At 47.8% G+C, this 13,401-nt stretch overlaps 1 protein-coding gene across 1 annotated transcript in view; it reads left to right on the top strand.

Moving 5' to 3' along the window:
* The window catches only part of MARCHF3 (membrane associated ring-CH-type finger 3), a 140,557-nt gene extending 129,289 nt beyond the window's left edge, over positions 1–11,268 (top strand). Inside the window, exons 4-5 of the mRNA XM_080920488.1 lie at positions 3,931–4,140; positions 10,432–11,268. Coding sequence (XP_080776614.1) covers positions 3,931–4,140; positions 10,432–10,590 — 369 coding nt within the window. The 3' untranslated portion in view covers positions 10,591–11,268. The remainder of the gene's footprint in view (positions 1–3,930; positions 4,141–10,431) is intronic.
* The last annotated feature ends 2,133 nt before the right edge of the window (positions 11,269–13,401 follow it).

Below are 13,401 nucleotides of genomic sequence, written 5' to 3'. Positions count from 1 at the left end.
TTGGTATTACTACTTTAAGTAAATTCTGTAATTTATTTCATAGTGTTAGAAATTTAAGCTAATGAAATATTCTGTTACCAAGCCCTGAGTTGATTTATATAGGTACTTGTCCTCTGAGTTGATTTATATAGGTACTTGTTCGTGCATTCCTCAACAGCACATCACTGCCACTCTTCCTGCTCAGAGAGGCCGGTGGCACATGGGGTTCAAAGAAAACACACACTTTCCAGAACAGTACTAAACCACTTCATTAAAATATCATCAGGAAAGTAAGTAGGGCCTTCCCAAAATGGTGTTAATAAGGTACAATTGGAGGCATGTAAAATGGGCTAGACATCTCTCAAGGATACAGAAATCAGAGAGCAATTACACTGCAAGACACAGGGAACAGGCCATCATAATTTCCACAGCCTTTACTTTTATAGAGGGGAGGATGAGGCTTGAACCAGGGCCTTGTGTATGATATGATTCGCTGTGCCACTGAGCTGCTTCCCAAGCCCCTTGGTGTTTGTTTTGCTAGATATGGGACTGGGGAGATAGTTCCATGGCTAAAGCACTTGTCGTGTGTACAGGTGAGGACCAGAGTTTGGATCCTCAGAACTTTATAAAGCCAGATACAGTTGTACCTGTCTGCAATCCCACCCCCAGCCTTGTCATACTCCAGAAAGATGGGACTCAGAGACGGGAAAATGCCAGAAGCTCGTGGACTAGCTAGCTTTGTATACCCACCAGTGTAAACCCTCTCTCAAACAAGTTGAGAAGACCAAAACCCACAGCTGTCTTCTCATGCACCTTGCTATACACACACACACACACACACACACACACACAAAGATATATTAGATAATTTATGTTTATGAAGTAAATACTGATGATGATTACTTCCTTTCACAGCTAGAACATCCCTTGCACAGGGCATTGTCAGAGGCCACATAGATAAGTAAAACAACAAGTTAGTGTTAATAAAAGTTGTCCAGCCAGGTATAGTGTCTCACCCCTTTATTGCTGACATTTGGGAGGCAAAGGCTGGTAGATCTCTGTAAACTGGAGGCCAGGCTGATCTACACAGCCAGTTCTAGGACAGCCAGAGATGCATAAACCCTGTCTATATAAATAAAAACATGTCCAGAATTCCCCAGGAAGGAAAGGAAAGTTGTGGTTGAGGAAGCAAGGCAACCTCGCACGCGTGAAGCATGTTTTCTGAGGCCCCTGTTCCTGTAGATGTGGTGCAGATGTGAGTGCATAGACTTCCAACTCTAAAGGGATTACTGTGCTGAACCTTGAGTACCATTGTTTTAGAAACCAGGGTAAATGTCTTGCTATTTAAATTTTCAGATAGTTTACTCTAACATATCTGGATGACAGTGGAGAGAGCCTGGCCAACTGTCCCTGTGTCATCACATGGTGCCGTCATCTAACCTTTCAGAGTCTGTAAAATTGGGATAATAATGACATTTCTGTCCTCCACATCTTAGGGGTTGTGTCAGTACTTAGGCAAGCAAATGTTAGTTAATGAGAGCTCTCTGAAGCTTCTGAAGTGTGGGAGGTGGCATGCCAGCACATGGCAGGGTTAATGGATTTGCACTTGATCGGTTGGGTATCTGTGTTAAATATTCATAATGTGCTGTGGGATTCATATCCACAAGCAAGTCAACTCCTCCTTATCTGTGTCCTCATATTAATTCAGGCCCACTTTTGAGCTGAGACTGACTTCTTTGAGCATCTCAGCCCAGTTTTCAAGGGGGTTGTCACTAGAAGCTGATGTGCTGGGACCCAGGCAAAGACGAGGAAGGACCCCTCCCACAGACAGTGTTCTGTACCTCATCCCCCTGCCTCTACTTACCTTAGGCTTCTGCCAGTCAAGCCCCTGCTTACCTGACACCTGTGTGGTTCCCATGTTTTGCTTCTGTCCTCACACCCTGTCTTCCTTCTCAGCCTATCACAGTATTACAGGAATCCCTGCACTGGCCAGCTGGGGGGGTCTCTCCTCAGCATCCTGCAGGGCTTCTGTCTGGTGCCATCAAAGGCAGCACTGGGCATGTGCTGACAGACAGACAATGCAGGAACTTGCTTGTTGGTGGGAACAGGATGGAAGACAGTCCACAATGTCAGTCCGCCTACCCCATCACTATCCTACAGTACCTCGCTCTCAGGGCTTGTTGGCCTCTTCTGTCACTACCTGGGACAGGTGCTAGAACAGAAGCTAGAACAGTTCATTTGGTTGGGTTGTGCTTTGTGCTAATCTGTAGAAAAGCCACCAGGCTTCAGTACTGGTGTGTAACGACACCAGTATGAAAATGCAGCATCGCACTGTAACCCACTGCAGACTGTGCAGGGCCTGTGACACAGACTGTGAGGGCAGCACCAAGTACAGTGACAGCAGCCAGATTCCCTTCATAGTCTTTCAACAGGGAATCCTCATCCCCGGTCTTTCTGCAGGTCAGAGGTGATCCTGAGTGAGGACATTAAGGGTCAGGAAAGCCAACCCTCAGGAACATTCCTGAGTTGGTAGAGTTGGGCCAGTGCCATTCTGTGCTGAGAGTCACCAAGACTGTCCTTGAATTCAGTGATTCACTGGGACTCACAGGACTGAGAAAAATCTGTCACACTTGAGGTGTGACCTTACATCAAAGGGATCCAGATTAAAAGGAAAAACAAGACAAGACTCCTAGAAAACAGTCCCATCCACCAGACGTCCTTTCCCAGTGATGTCATAGGGACATACTGAAATTTTTTGACATAGTCTCGTATATAGCAGAAGATAGCCTTGAGCTCATAACCCTGCCTCTTCTCCCAGGCACTGGAACAATGGACATAAGCCAACTTATCCAGTTGGCTATGCTTTAGTTCTTAGCAGTGATTTGTATAAATATCTGAAAAATGTTGTCTATCAAGGAAGCTCACCTGAGCCTTAGAATCACTGGGGTCAGTCACACAGGTATAAGGCTACCTATGTAACTGACCTCAGTCACTTAGATTATAGTCCCTCAAAACAAAAATAGGCATTAAATATGTATCATATTACTGGCATACATAAACTATCTGGTTGCATGCCCTAAACCCTCAGGCACACAAAATGCTTATCAGACTTATAAGGATTTAAACTTCTTAAGAGCCAATCCAAAGCCTGTCCTACAAACAGACTTTTCTTAGAGATTTGCAGGATTTCAGCACTCAGGCCTGCTGAGCTGACCCCACCCTGCACACATTCTCAGAGTCAATATATGAGAAAGCGAGGCTTATGAGCCAAGGTTTCAGACCTCAGCTGTTGCCTTCTGTATTGCTCAGCTTTCCATCCCTACAAGGAAATGCCTGAAGCAGTTAACTAATAAAGAGAAAAGTTTCATTGATGCTCATGTTCCTCAAGGTGCAAGTCCAAGGATGGCAGCCATAATGGTTTGGTCCTCTGATGAGGGCAGCACAGGGTCAGAGCATGTCTCAGAGCAAGTGGTATCATCCTAAGGAAGCAAAGGACTTAAACCCACATCCCATGATGATTTTGAGGACCTGATTCTGGTAACCACTGTAGCTGCCTCCCTTTCGGGCACCACCTCCCAGAGTGCCACAGTGCCTACTGTCACCATCCGGGGACCAAGCCTTCACATATGAAAACCTGGGGACCACTCACTACAGAACATTACAGAGCAAAGTCTCATCTACCCTCACAGGCTCATTAAAATCCTAACAGCCACCGTTGAGCTCTTCTCACAAACGAGCAGGTCATCCTCAGCAAGGACTCTACAAACTGGTGTAGCCATTACTATCTGAGAGACAGAGGCATGAGACTAAGCCTTCAGTGCTTCCTTATCATCTTTGCTGGCTCAAAAGCGCCTACGCCCAGATCCTGAAACAAAGGCAGCTGGAGAATAATGTGTCCCCACCTCAAACTGCCATCCTTCTTCTGACTTGTCTGTCTCTCTTTTCTGGCAGTGGCTTAGAAACCCTGGCCCCCAGCACGAGAAGCGGACTCTGTTTGGAGACATGGTGTGCTTCTTGTTTATAACGCCCCTGGCCACCATCTCCGGCTGGCTGTGCCTGCGGGGCGCCGTGGACCACCTGCACTTTAGTAGCCGGCTGGAAGCCGTCGGACTGATCGCTCTCACTGTGGCGCTCTTCACGATTTACCTCTTCTGGACACTAGTGAGTATGGCCCGTGGCTGGGGTGTGGGTGGCTCAGGCAGCACTGTCACCACAGGCTGCCTCGTGTCGGGAATATGAGTGAGAATGAGAACACAAACACACTGCAAGGAAGAGCACATCAAATAAAGGAAAGCCAGGTCCCCAGCCCTCACGACACATGCCCTGTTCCTTCCTCTCCAGTGGACTGGGATTCCAGCTGGTGGAAAGCGTGGTGCTTGCTTTCCTGTTGCTTCTCACTTTTGCTGGGCTCCTTCATGGTAGGTTATGAATGAATTTCACTGCAGCCTGCTACAGAGACCATGAATCCTGCCTGTGGGCGGTTTCCTTCCTGCATCCTGACACAGCCTAAAGTCTTCCCTGGACGTGGCGATGCACTCTGCCTGATCTTCATTCCGAGCGTTGGGATATTGACTCTGCTGCCCATAAAAGCACTAATTTATCTAGTTGAGACTTCTGCTGCCATGGAAGAAAAGCTGTTTCCCAATAAGTGTTCCTGCTGTGTATGAGGGAGAGTACTTAAGTATCCCCTTTCTCGTGCTTTTGACTTTGGACAGTACGTTGATTGCTGAGGCAACTGTTGGAAGCACCCACAAAGGGCACCATTTGCTCCCTCTTTGTGCTATCCAGTGAGAGCCGAAGGGCTGAAGAGGAGGCTGCTTCAAGAATACCTCAGAGGCCAGCCTTCTGCTTCCTGGTGTGGCTCTTCTGTGTGAGCAGTTATAATCTGATCACATCCCATTGTTATTGAGTATTTCCTGTCAAAAGTGCACCCTTCCCACATCCCCTAAGCCAGTGTCAGCACCTCAGTGTTCCTGACTCCTCCCTCTTCCTTCCACTGCCAATCAGACCCTGGGTTCATTCCCTCTTACTCATTGTGAGCTCTTCCGGCTCTGGCCCTCCTCTCCCGTAGTCACTTCAGACAGTCGGGGGACTCATTTCAGTCTCTGAAGAAGGACATGAACGGTAGGAAGCTGGGTATGTTCTGATGCCAAGAACTCAATGAGATTTATGGTTGATTCGGAAATTCTATTCCCAGCTAAGGAAACCCCACATCACACTGTTTGTCTCCTCCTTCAATGGTCCCCACTTCTAAAGTGTGTTCTGCTTCAGTGTCAATCAAACAAGGAAACTGATCCCAAGCTTTCACTGGGATGAGAGAAAGGTTAGAAATAAGGCAGGAAGCAGGGGAATGGGCTGGGGAGGTGGCTTAGTATGTAAGAGAACATAGTACAATAGAGCTGAATTCAAACCCAGCACCCATATCAAACATGAGGCATGGTTCTGCATGCCTGTGACCTCAGGGTTACAGGAGAGGCAAGCAAAGGCAGACGGAGCACAAAAGCTCGATGGCCAATCGGCCTAGCGGTGCAGTTGAGCCTCCGGTTCAGCAAGAGACCCTTTCTCAAGGCAACGATGCTTGTGATGGCTTAAGATTCTCTGTGCCTTGCTCTGGCCTCACGCACATACACAACACATTAAGCAGTCTACGGCTCGTCCTGGCACATGCACACCTTGTAAGTCGCTTCTCTGAGCCTTATTCAGCCCTATCATGACCCACTCCCACCTACACCTAGTGTCATGACACTGAATTAGAGGAATACACAGTAAGCTGCTTTGGGAAGTAATAATTAAGCACAAGGGAGGAGGGCTTATTGGTTGATTTTGTTGTTTTACACCTTAGTTAGATCATTTGGGGTCTGGGATGTTTTTTCATAGAACCATATCTATGATGAAAAGTGAAGGAAGGTGGACCCCACATATCGGCCTCCAGTACCAGCTGAGGTCTTTCTTGCAAACACGGTCCACAAAGTGTACACCTGCCAGATAAGAAAGGAGGAGGGCAGAGCACTGGGCAGAGAGGATGCTGACTGCTAAGAGCAAAAGCTAAGAGCAAAAGGCTCTGGTGGGAAGCAGGCTTTATACCAGGCTTGGCTAGAGTGCCATAGAGCATCTCAGAATGAAAGTCAGTTGTGTACCTGCATTAGAATTAAATCCAGCCTCCTAGCAGCTTAACCTTTCCTCCTCAGCCTTCCTACCCAAAGAGAAATAGAGGCAGTAATTGCTAATCCTGGGTCGTGGTTATTATGAAGATTAAGTTCCACAAGATCTGGTGAGATGTCTAAGCACCCACCATGGGGCTGGCCCAGGGTCATCTTCCTGGGTCTTCCTTGCTCCTCCAAATTCTACCTTCTTGCAGCCCTCCAGAAAAATGCAGAGTAGCAAGAGGAAGGAATGACTCTCCTCATCTTGACTGGTGTGAAAAAAAGCACACTGTGGAGTTGGCTCAGCAATAGGTTACTGAATATAGAATAATTCCTTCCCAGATAAATGCTGTACTGAGCAGGCCTGGCAAAAGCCGTAATTCAGGAGCTGACAGCACTTGGAAAGTGCCCTCCGGCAGCAGCCCATTGTAAACAAGCTGTCAAGCTTAAGGAGAATATGCTGTGAAAATGTCTCGATAAACAAACATGGTATCAGTCCAGGCCTGCTCCTCAGAGGGGCCATTCCTGGAAGAGCCTCTCTGCCAGGTGCTGTGACAAGGGACAAGCACTCACACTACAAACCTCAAAGTGCCTTTGATAACTCATGACCACAGGGGCCCTGTCATAATGCAAACTCAGAGGCCTGCACCAGGCAGTCTGCTGTGTTCTAGAAGCTCACCTTGAACCCAAGAGGCCAAGCCTGTAACGGTCTTCACTCTTCATGGTTTAGGGCAGAAGTTCTCAGCCTGTGGGTCTCAACCCCTTTGGGGATTGAATGACCCTTCCAAAAGGGTCACATACCTTGCATTTTGGATATTTACACTACCGATTCATAACAGTAACAATGGTTGGAGGTCACTACAACGTGAGGAACTGTATTAAAGGGTCCCAGCATTAAGGAACATTGAAAGCCACTGGCGAAGGGGAAGGTTCATGAATTTAAGTCTGTGGACAGACAGATCAGCTGAGAACTAGGTCCACCATGAACTAGTGTCCGTTCACAGACACTAAGTCTACTGAATGTCAGCCTTGTGTAGGCTGAAGAGTCCAGTGCTGTGGCATGGGTCATCTCTGTGTGTGCAAGGCCCAATGCAACAAAAGGAGGACCAAGTTCCATGATTCTGTCATTTAAGTTCTGGATGCAAACAGGAAGCCTCCAGGTCTGCATCCTGCCAGCCCATGTCATTGTGGGACTGGCTTACAACTTCATTTTCTTTGTTCTTCAGCAGATGTGTGGCTAGTTGTTGTTGTTGCGGGGTTTGTTGTGCTCTGCAGCCTGGGCTAGTCTTGATTCATGGTGATCCTCATGCCTCAGCCAATCCGTTTCTGTACCGTCTTGACAAGTGACCTGGTCTCACTGTGGGGACGGTGACACCCAGAACCCTGGTCCCATCTATATGCTTTACTTGCCCCAAAACTTCCCAAAGCCCGCTGTGCAGTCACCACAGGCATGCAACACCTCTGCTGCCTGAGATACTGATGCTAAACAAAGCCCCCTTCTTCCAACCTTCATGTGATCAGAACCCCCAGTAAACAGACCCCATCCAGGGTAGGAGCTTAATGTCCTTCGGGTGAATAAGCAGATGAGCTTCGGAAATCGATGCATAAGCAATAGTAATTTTTAAAATAATAAGCCAATGCATTTTCTTCCTACCCTCTCCTTAAAACCTGAGGTTAAGATCTAAATGAGGTGCTTTTCTTTTCATCCCAGCATCTCTCCGGCCAGCTTGTCCCGATTCTCTTCATTTCTCTACATTAAACTTTACTTTTTCCCCACTATGATACTGCACTGTAAGGAAGGGGGTGTCTGAGAACATCTGGAAACAGGAGGAAATATTAGCCTGGGGCCACTGCAAACCTGTGGTCTCCTCTGCCTTGTGCTCAACTTCCTTTATTCTCCCTAAGAAGGATCTTCAAGATGTTCTCATTGATTGAATTTGCCTGCAGACTTTGGTAGTTAACAGTAATTAAATAGATTAATATGGTCTCATCTGTTTATCTGTTTGTCTACACAAGTGAGTTTTTTTTTTTTTTTTTTTTTTTTTCCTTCTTTAATTTCCTGATCACAGAACAAGGAAATCTGCTGAGTCCTTGACTCTGGGTGTCCCTTGGAGCAGTACTGCTCAGATGGCGGTGCCTTTGGGTCACCTAGAGATCTTGTTAAATCTGGACTGGGGCCAGAATTTTCATATTCTAACAAGCTTCCAGGAGCCTGTCCAATATCACACTGAGAGCCAGCACGAAGGAGATAGCTCACCTTCTTCAGGGTTCCAGTGTCGTAGGAAGTTGTCACAAAGCTATTATCATCCTTTCCGTATTTATAATCTGTAAAGAAATGCCAGGTCCAGAGCCCCGAGTACCTGCAAGACTTGAGCTAAGTGCTTTGTGCTAAACTCAGGTTCCCAGTTTACACAAGGGAACTAAAGCTGTAGGTGATGGTCGGCCTCACACACTTAGGCTGCTACTAAGTTCAGGAGGAACTCTCCATCCTGTGAGCCTGTCTGCTGCCTGCCTCTGCCCTCAGCCGCTTCTCATGTTGCTAGAGCCCCAGCGGCTGAACGAGCACATCATCGAGGAGGAACTGCTGATGTGCAGTCCAGCTGTCAGCAGAGTCTAGGCTCTGGACATCTTGGACACTTCTTTACTGCTTGCTTGTGCTCCTCAGCTTTCTCCCATCGGTGTTCCCACCTGCCTCTCGAGTTCCAGGGGAGCACCCACAGCAGCACAATGGATAGATACAGGAGAAGCAAGCTTTTACAAAAGATGGAGCCGCTCCAGCACTGTCGGGCTTTTTCGGAGAGAGTAAGCCTGTGAGAACTGAGAGCTCATATTTTCATACCCAAGTCTCCTGGGCACTCAGCCTGGGCATCCTCACGTCAAGTCCAACAGTGGCCTTGGATTCCGTGGTCCTGCCATGGAGACCAACAAGCCTTTCTGATCAAAGCTGGTATTCTCCTTTATTTCAGAGATACTAAGCCCAAACCATCAGATCAGCCCACTCCTGTGGACCCTTTCTGGGGTCTCCAAACCCCAGGCCCTATCCCAAGACTAGGAGATAGCCCAGACTCAGGAGATCTGCCACTCTGAGCGTGTGGACACCTTCCTAATGGCACAAATGTGGAATCTGCATGCAGTCAAACTGAAAGCTACCAGTTTGGAATTTTTTTCATGTATCTATTGGGAGGAGGGGGATTCTGAGGACAGCTAAGGAAGTCTGTTCTTCCCTTCCACCTAAGAATGCAGCTCCAGTCCTTGCCTTCTTAAGCCATATCCCAGCCCTCACCCCCAATTTTAAAAGTATGTCTTCAGCTGAGGTTGGTGGCATAAACCTTTAATGGCAGCACTTGGGAGCACAGGCAGGCAGATCTCTGAATTTGAGGCCAGCCTGGACTACATAGCCAGTTCCTGGCCACCCAGGACAACATAGTGAGACTCTGTCTTCTCTCTGTTCCAAAAAAAAAAAAAAAAAGACATCTTCAAAAATGCGATGTGACTTTTCTGGGCAGGCTATCAGTCTCTGCCAGCCTTTTCGAAAACAAACAGTTTGCATGTCTCCTTCTAGAACACTTAGATAAAAAAGCAAGCACTCTGAGGTCCAGTTAGCGGAGAAGCTTGAGCACTACTCTGGTCAGAAAGCGTGGGTCTTCGAACTCATTCACTCAGCATATTCCAGCAACTTCCCAAGTGTCTAGCGCTGTGAGAGGCGCTGGACCTGCAAAGATAAACACAGCCCTGCTCCCAAGCCACTTGGAGTCCATGGGGAGAGACAAGAAAACACGCTACTGACCTCAGGACTCAATGCCGTGTGAGGCCAGAGCACAACTTTGCAGACTGTCAAAGCACAGGACAAGCGGTGTCCTTTCTTTCTGAGTGTGAGTGGGGTCCTTTACACTGCGCAGTACGCAGCCCGAGGAAGAGAACATGAAATCCCAGCACCCTCCCCTCTAACTGAGCAGATGCATTGTCCAGGTTCCTCAGCTGGACAGGGCCTGCGCCTGTCTGTCATGTCAGGCTTCTTCACGACTGAGGCTTTGGGTGCCAGGGCACCACTAGGAAACAGACCCCACCTCAGAGAGAACTTCTTTTTCCTGCTCACATTCCAGTCTCTCCAATGTGTAATGGAGAAAAGGAGCCATGCCAGCCCCACCAGGGGTCTCGGTGGGTACCTAACACCCAGCACTCAGCTGCTTGCTGGAGACCCCTGCCCCATGTCCCCGTCCCAGCACTGATTTAAATGACATGTTTATTTCTTGAACTGACTGTCAACTTCTGCCACCTCTGAGTCTTTCGTCCTTCTCTCCCACCCCAGGTGTCATTTAGGTATCACTGTCGTTTGTACAATGAATGGCGTCGGACCAATCAGAGGGTGATCCTCCTCATTCCAAAGTCTGTCAACGTACCTTCTAACCAGCAGTCCTTGCTGGGGCTCCACTCAGCCAAGAGGAACTCTAAGGAGACAATTGTTTGATGTCTGTGTGGTCAGTTGGTGGACTCGTTGGAGGGTTGGAAGTCTCTGCACTGCGGCCATGCTTTGAGCCACCCCAAAGCCCTTCCCTTAGTCTTTGGGTCTAAGAACATCTGGAGCCATGTTACCACGTCACTCGGCCAGAAGGAAACTATGCTGTTTGACTTCAAAATCATGGATGCTGCATTCATAGGATACTTGCTAAGCTGCCAAACATGTCTATTTAGCAGATACTGTATGGAATTTTCTGAACACCTCTTTAACATATGGGGAAGGTTGTCCTGCTGAGGATGCAATTCAATTCTTCCTTTTTTATTACTATCTCAAATATATATATATATATAAATATATAATTTAGATGATAATCAAAATTGAAAAGCCAATGTACAAACTGGTTTCTTGGTTTGGATGGGTTTTATTTGGGTTAGTTTACTCATTTCCCGGCGTCTACTGTGGATTCTTTGGTGGCTAACCTGATAGCCTGAATGGTCTTTTTCATCTCTTTTATGTCCCTTACTCAAGAAGACTGCATAATTGCTGCAGAACAAGTCACATTTGAAGGGTGTTTTGTACTAAACCTCATTCAGTTATTCAGTTTTTAAAGGGAAAAAAAAAAAAGGTGTGGCAACTCACCACACAGTGAGCTGTTTATTTAAATATTAAGGAGGAAGATGGTGAGAAGCTCCCTCCTTTCAACTTGTTTGGTACTGACAGCTGATAGAAGCTATTTTCTAATAATAAATATCTGGTGTGTGAAAGACAAACATTACTGATGGAATATTCTTTCTTTCTTAATTCTTAAAAGCCCGTATAGTTCCCAACTAGGTTTACAGAATGAAATAGACAAGGCCATTCTGGCTCCAGCCTCGCCTCAGCGCTGGAATTCATTCGGCTTTTGCAGGGAACTAAGCAGCCAGCTTCTAGGACCCCTAAACCTGTTTTGCATATCAATTAGCATTCCCATTGCTCTACCGAGGGGTAGGTGTGACAATAGAGCTTGTCCTCACAGCCTATCGCTCAGCAAAAGACCCTTTTGTCAGATTAAAAAAGAAAAAGCGCCATATCGTTCCTTTCCCCAGCCACGAGCCAGTCTGCCACAGGCCAAAATAGACTTTGTCTACGGGCTTCGAGCCTCCCTTTTATCTGACACAGCGTAGATGTCTGACCCCCAGCCTGCATTGTGTCCAGTGAAGCCAGGAGAGGATGTCCTTGAGACAAGCACAGGCTGGGGCGCCTCCCAAGCTCCCCACCTGTCCACCCACTCCTACATGCACAGGGCGAGAAGGCTGGCCCGGCTTAAAATACGTGGATCTCTGGAACATGACCCACATTCTGAGGGTCACTCCAGCTGAGTGCAGAGGGGAGGAGGGGAACGATTTTATCTGCAGACTGAGGAATCGGCCCGCAGCTGTCCCCTTTGTGGGCCAAACCCTCCTCTCCCAGGCTGCTCTCCAGAGCTGTGCTGCCCAGGGAGGGGAACCGACTGCACTGCCTTCACTCCTAACCTCACATGTGCTTTGTGACTTCTGACAATAGGTTTCCTCCCCACCACGCTTCACTCCAGCACTCCTTGTCCAGTAATCTAGATCTCAGGCCTACTGTTTACACGGCCCTGCTCACCCCTCCGGCTGTCAGCCCCACCGCCTTCAACTGTTTCTTAATTGACCTTCTTAAAATGCTGGACACCGCTGGCTGCACGCAGCTGCCGCACAGTTAAATGTCCTCATCAGAGTCCAGCCTGGCAGCCTGTGAATTGCTGCCCCGCAATATACTTGATAAATGATGTCCGTCCAGCCTCGGGCCCTGAGCTGTCAGAGAATCCAGTGACACCTCGAAAATGAGCGGCGCAACCTTCATGAAAGGTTCGATTCCCTACCTCCTGTATGAATTAAGGAGGTGGTGGCTTCGAGAGTTCTGCTGAGATTGGTTGTTGAAAGTTCCTGCTGCCTTGTGTCATGAGATGAAAATACTATTAAAAATAGGGTGATCCCTAGAACCTACCTGGGGCATCTGCACTGGGGAGGCAGCGGGTTGCTACTATGCCTGTACCATGCCTCTTTCCTACAAATCTGAACCCACCTAAGGGAAGCAGAGGCCCCAGTGGAAGGCTGAATGTAAGTGGTAAAGATACATTTGAGAACCAATAGTATCAGCGCCTGCACCTCACCTAGGGCAGTGCTTCTCAACCTCCCGAGTGCTGTGACCCTTTAATACACTTCCTCATGTCCTGGTGAGCCCCGACCACAAAATTGCTTTCATGGCTACTTCATGATGTCATTTTGCTGCTGTTATGAATCATAATGTAAATATCTGCATTTTCCACTGATCTTGGGTGACCTGTGTAAAAGGGTCATTTGACAACACCAAACGGGGTCACGACCCACAGGTTGAGAACCACAGTCCTAGTGAGAGGCTCCTATGCCTCCATCAGCAACAGCACCTCTTGGATTCTTAACTGTCTGGGAAATACACCATTCCCTCTTAATCACTTAAGCCCGAGGCTGTACAAGGTAGAGTACAAGGCTATCCCTGGAAGGGAGCAACTTTCCAGTTGCTGCAAAGCCACCACATGAGGAGCAGCGGCCTTGCTAGCCTGAAGCCTTCCTTTGCTCCTTTCTGAACCATCCAGAATGAAGTAGAGGAAGGGACAGGAAGAGCAAAGGGGCTGGGTGACATATACCACCCATGTTCCTTCACAGTCCTTGCTGTGATCCGAAGACAGATGGAGACCTGCCTGTTCCATGTTGCCAGGAAGGTAAACACCTTGTTGAGCATTGTTGAAGTTTGTTAAAAATCACTCCTAGTGTCCATGGT

This window comes from Micromys minutus (genome assembly GCF_963924665.1).
Source record: "Micromys minutus genome assembly, chromosome: 8".
NCBI lineage: Eukaryota > Metazoa > Chordata > Mammalia > Rodentia > Muridae > Micromys > Micromys minutus.
This window is presented reverse-complemented; position numbering and strand designations above follow the sequence as displayed.